We start from the raw sequence: 4,891 nt of genomic DNA, 5'->3' as shown, positions 1-4,891 counted from the left end.
TCCACAACCGCCCGAATCACCTGTTCCATTGACCTCCTGTTTGGACAGGTATGATGTTTTTCATTAGATTACATCTAAATCTGCTGTGCTGGAGATCGAATTCTTTTCCCACCTTCTGTGGTAAGACAGAACAACTTTTCTCCACCTTTTCTTTGGCAACCTTTCCAGTATCTGAAGATCTTTGTCATGTCCCCTCTTAGTCATCTCTTTTCCAAACTAAACACACCCAGTTCCTACAGCCTTTACACATATGGCTCATATTCCATCCCTTGGATCAGCTTTGTCTTTCGACTCTGGGTCCTTTCCAGTTTCTCTCCATCCTTCCTCTACATTGGTCACCAAAACTGGACCCAGTGCTCTAGCTGAGGCCTCACCAGTGCTGAGTATCACAGAGTCATAGAATGATAGACATTAGGGTCATGAGGTTATCTAGTCCAAACCCCTGTTAAACGTAGGATCTACCCTGAGAGAGGCATATATCTGGGTCTGCAGACATGGGGAATTGGAGAATCCTCCTCTTCCCTTTGCAATTAGTTCCAATGTTCAATCACCCTCAGAGCTAACAATTTGGCCCTTATTTCCAGCTGAAATTTGCCTGGCTTGGGCTTTTCTCTGTCTTTCTCTGCTATATCACAGAGTCCATTATTACCCACAGATTTCTCCCCAGGAAAGTCTCCATTCGACCCTCCTTTGGATAAGGTAAATAGATGAAGCTCTTTAAGTCTCACACTCTCTAGAATTCTCTGCAGCCTTCAATCCTTTTTGTAGTGCTTTTCTGCACTCTCCTAACTTTTCAATATCCTTTTTGAAATGTGGATCCCTCAACTGGACACAGTCAGTTTCATCAATGCCATGTGCAGAGGTAAAGTCCTCCCCCTGCTCCAACTCTGCACTCCCCCATTTATACATCCAACGATCACATCAGCCCTTTTGGCCACAGCATCATACAGGTAGCTCACGATGAGTTGATTGTCCACAATGACCACTAAATCCTTTTCAGGGTTCCTGCGTTCCATAATACAGTGATCTAGTCTATTGGTCAGGCCTGCATATTTTCGTAATGCAGAACAAAACTATTTCTTCATATCTACCAATGTCTTTAATGTCCCTTATGAACTCGTAATTTGTACTGATTGCTATCTATTTTTTCCTGTTTCCCATTTGTTATATATTGCTTCCTCCTACCCCACCCCACTAATTACTGACTTGGTTTTTTTCACTGAACCAGGTTTTTAGCCAAAGCTCTCCACTTTCTTGACTGTGGAATTGTGTGTCTATCTAATAAACTCTTCTTAATGAATTCCCAATTGTCACTCCCATTTTTCTGTCGCATTTTTTTTTACTCCCAATCAGTTTTGCTCATAATTTGCCTCAGCTCTGAGGAATTAGCTCCTCTGAAGCACCAAGTATCTATAGAGATTACTGTGTGGGAAATGTTCTCTGGCACTGATTACATTCCAATGGAGAAACAATCTTTAATCTTGCTCTTCTCTATCATCTTGCCCCTTCATTGTCTTTTTTTCTAAGTAAAACAGTTCCAGACTTTTCAATCTGTCTGCATCTGGCAGCCTCCCCCATTCTCAGAGCCTGTCTGGAAAACCCCCTTTCTATCTGCTACATGCTTTATAGAGACTGGGTGACCAAAACTGAGCACGTGTGCAGAGCAGGTTGTTCTCTTTGCCATTCCTTAGGCAACTGAATATTGTTTTTGTTTTGGCCATTTCTGTGACTGAGCAGCTGTTTATCAATGACACCGAGAGATTTTCCCTGTGGTGTGTTCTAATTGGGATGTTTTCCCTGGTATACGTTTTGGACAGGGCTGGCTCCAGGGTTTTGGCCGCCCCAAGCAGCCAAACAAACAAACAAACAAACAAACAAGCCACAATCGCGATCTGCGGCGGCAATTCGGCGGGAGATCCTTCGCTGCGAGCAGGAGTGAGGGACCGACCGCGGAATTGCAGCCGAACAGCTGGACGTGCCGCCCCTCTCCGAAGTGGCTGCCCCAAGCACCTGCTTGGTAAGCTGGTGCCTGGAGCCAGCCCTGGTTTTGGAAAAGATTTGGTGTTTTTTGAACTCTCACATTCTGAGGAACCAAGTAAATGGTGAATGGCTTACTACAATGAGAAAGTAGCCTGGCTTTCATTGCACTAAGGAACAATGATGGAAAGCCAGTATCCACATTTGTGTTTTCTGCTGGTGCCTATTAAGGTTTCCCACACCATGACATGTAGGAATTATTGATACATGGAGTACCATGAACATGAATTCAGTTGTTCATAATTCATTTTTCAGTGTGCAATGAGCAACCAATCTGCATCACCCATGAGAACAGCCCCAAGTAGTGCATGTATGTCTCATATACACATTGTCTCTCCATCCAGGAATTACCCTAGTGCTTGGGCATATACAGGAAGCTGGGGGAACCTAGGATACATGCAGCAGATACCGTTTGCCTCAGAGTTGGACCTTCTCTCCTACTTCATGTCAGATTTCAACACAACCGACTTCACCAACCCCTCCACCTTCATCCTGCTGGGCGTTCCTGGCCTGGAGGTGGCCCATGTCTGGATTGCCATCCCCTTCTGCACCATGTACGCCATAGCCGTCTTGGGCAACTTCACCATCCTGTTCATTGTGAAAACGGAGCCAAGCCTCCATGGGCCCATGTACTATTTCCTCTGCATGCTGGCCGGCAGTGACCTGGTCATATCTACATCCATTGTGCCCAAAACATTGAACATCTTCTGGTTCAATTCCAGGGAGATCGATTTCAGTGCCTGCCTCACCCAGATGTACTTTGTTCAGTGCTTCACAGTTATGGCATCTGGGATCCTTGTGGCCATGGCTTTTGATCGCTACATCGCCATTTGTGATCCCCTGAGACATTCCACCACCCTGACAAACCACAGGGTGGCCAAGATTGGCCTGGCGCTGCTGTTGCGCAGCAGCGTGCTCGTAATGCCCAATCCCATCCTGGCGAGGCAGTGGCCATATTGCAGAACCAATGTCATCCCCCACACATACTGTGAGTACATAGCTTTGGTGAAGCTGGCCTGTGCTGACATCCGCGTCAGTAGTTACTACGGCCTCTTTCTGGCGTTCTTGGTGACTGGTGTGGATGTGTTTTTTATTTCTGTGTCCTATATCCAGATCCTCAGGGTCATCTTCCGCCTCCCCGCAAAGGACGCCCGGCTCAAGGCTTTTAGGACCTGTGGCTCCCACCTCTTTGTCTTCTTAACCTTTTGCATCCCATCTCTGTTCTCCATCCTCACGCACCGGTTTGGGCAGAATGTCCCCCTGCACTTCCATGTTCTCATTGCTAACATGTACCTCTTGCTGCCCCCCATGCTGAACCCCATCATCTATGGGGTGTGGACCGAACAAATCAGAAACAGACTGTTCTGGCTCTTCACTTATAAAGGGACCTAAAGTTCTCTCCTTATGCTCTGGTTCTCAGACCGAGCTCCGTGCAGAGCTGGCTGGTGCATGGTGCTGCACCCTCTTCCCTGAATCACTGACTGGACAGTCAAAGAGACATGAAACCCTTTCCTGACCTTACTGTTCAGCGTCAGTGTAACAAACTGGGGAATCGGACTATGTAGAACTCATTGGGTTTCCACCTTTTCAACTGCTGATAACCGGACCCCCCAAACCCCACCCCTTACCCCCACCTCTTCTGCCAAGGCTCTGTCCCTGCCCCTCCTCTTTCCTTCATGTCTTGCTCCTCTACTCCTCATCCCCTGTAACTCACTGGATCATTTTCACCTCCCTTCCTACACACCCAGCTGCAAGGGAGCCATTTCAGATTTAGGCTGGGGCCCACCATAACCTTGTTTCCAGGGGCTACTTAGGCACTTGAAAACTCTAGTGTTTTGGCAGATAACACAGCAAAATTTGTGGCAGGAGCACTGTATCTAATTCCTATATAAAAGAGAGAAAATTAATTAAAGATTAGACCCACTCCACTCTAATACTAATATGTTCTGACATCTTGTGGGAAGTCACATAAGGGACACTGGTTAGGTTTAAAATTTATATCCATATAGATATAGTTATAGATCTTACTTAGTTACTTACTCTGCTGAGAGAGATACCCCATCAGGACTCCTGGGTTCTATCTCAGCTCTGGGAGGTGAGTAGGGTCGAGTGTGTTTCTACAGGGGGCATATATATCTGGGGTCTGTATAAGAACATCAGAATGGCCATACTAGGTGAGACCAATAGTCTATGAAACCCAGTATCCTTTCTTCTGACAGTGGCCAATGCCATGCACTTCAAAAGGAATGAACAGAATACAGCAATTGTCAAGTGATTCACACCGACTCCAAGCTTATGCCAAACACATGTAAGGGACACCATCCCTGCCCATCCAGGCTGACAGCCATTGATTGAGCTATCCTCCATGAACTTCCCTAGTTCTTATTGTGACCGTGTTATAGTTTTGGACCTCATGACCTCCCATGGCAAAGAGTTCCACATGTTGACTGTGAAGAAATACTTTCTTTTGTTTGTTTTAAATCTGCTAACACTTCAGATACAACAATGGAAATGCCAGATAGCGATAATGGGCCCTCAGCATTGACAAAGAATTGCAAAAGAGCTTTGTCTTCCTGTGGGTCAGCCTGTGAAGAATGGCTAAAGGGGCCCATCAGAGGCATGTGTCCATGTCACCTGATACTGGAACCATATTGAATTCTGTACTTTTCCACAAGAAACTGGTGTGGGGGTCAAACGAGGAAACAAAGGACTCCTGCCTTATGTAAATCCTATTTCTGGGTGGAGAAGATGTCATCCTGGTGGTCCGTTCTCCTCTGCTACCCCACCCAAGATGACTGCTGGAAACAACTAAGACTGAACTGGGGGAAAGAACTGGACCCAGGCTGGAAGGGCG

At 46.4% G+C, this 4,891-nt stretch overlaps 1 protein-coding gene across 1 annotated transcript; it reads left to right on the top strand.

Annotated features, from left to right (window-relative positions):
- Positions 1-2,481: 2,481 nt before the first annotated feature.
- On the top strand, positions 2,482-3,429 carry LOC128840614 (olfactory receptor 52E4-like). The gene has a single exon (XM_054034839.1). It carries the CDS (start codon positions 2,482-2,484, stop codon positions 3,427-3,429), a length of 948 nt encoding a protein of 315 aa, XP_053890814.1.
- Positions 3,430-4,891: the final 1,462 nt, after the last annotated feature.

This window comes from Malaclemys terrapin, chromosome 1, assembly GCF_027887155.1.
Source record: "Malaclemys terrapin pileata isolate rMalTer1 chromosome 1, rMalTer1.hap1, whole genome shotgun sequence".
In the NCBI taxonomy this organism is placed as follows: Eukaryota; Metazoa; Chordata; order Testudines; family Emydidae; genus Malaclemys; species Malaclemys terrapin.
The sequence above is the reverse complement of the archived record's forward strand: the minus strand, read 5'-3'. Positions and strand labels throughout refer to the sequence as shown.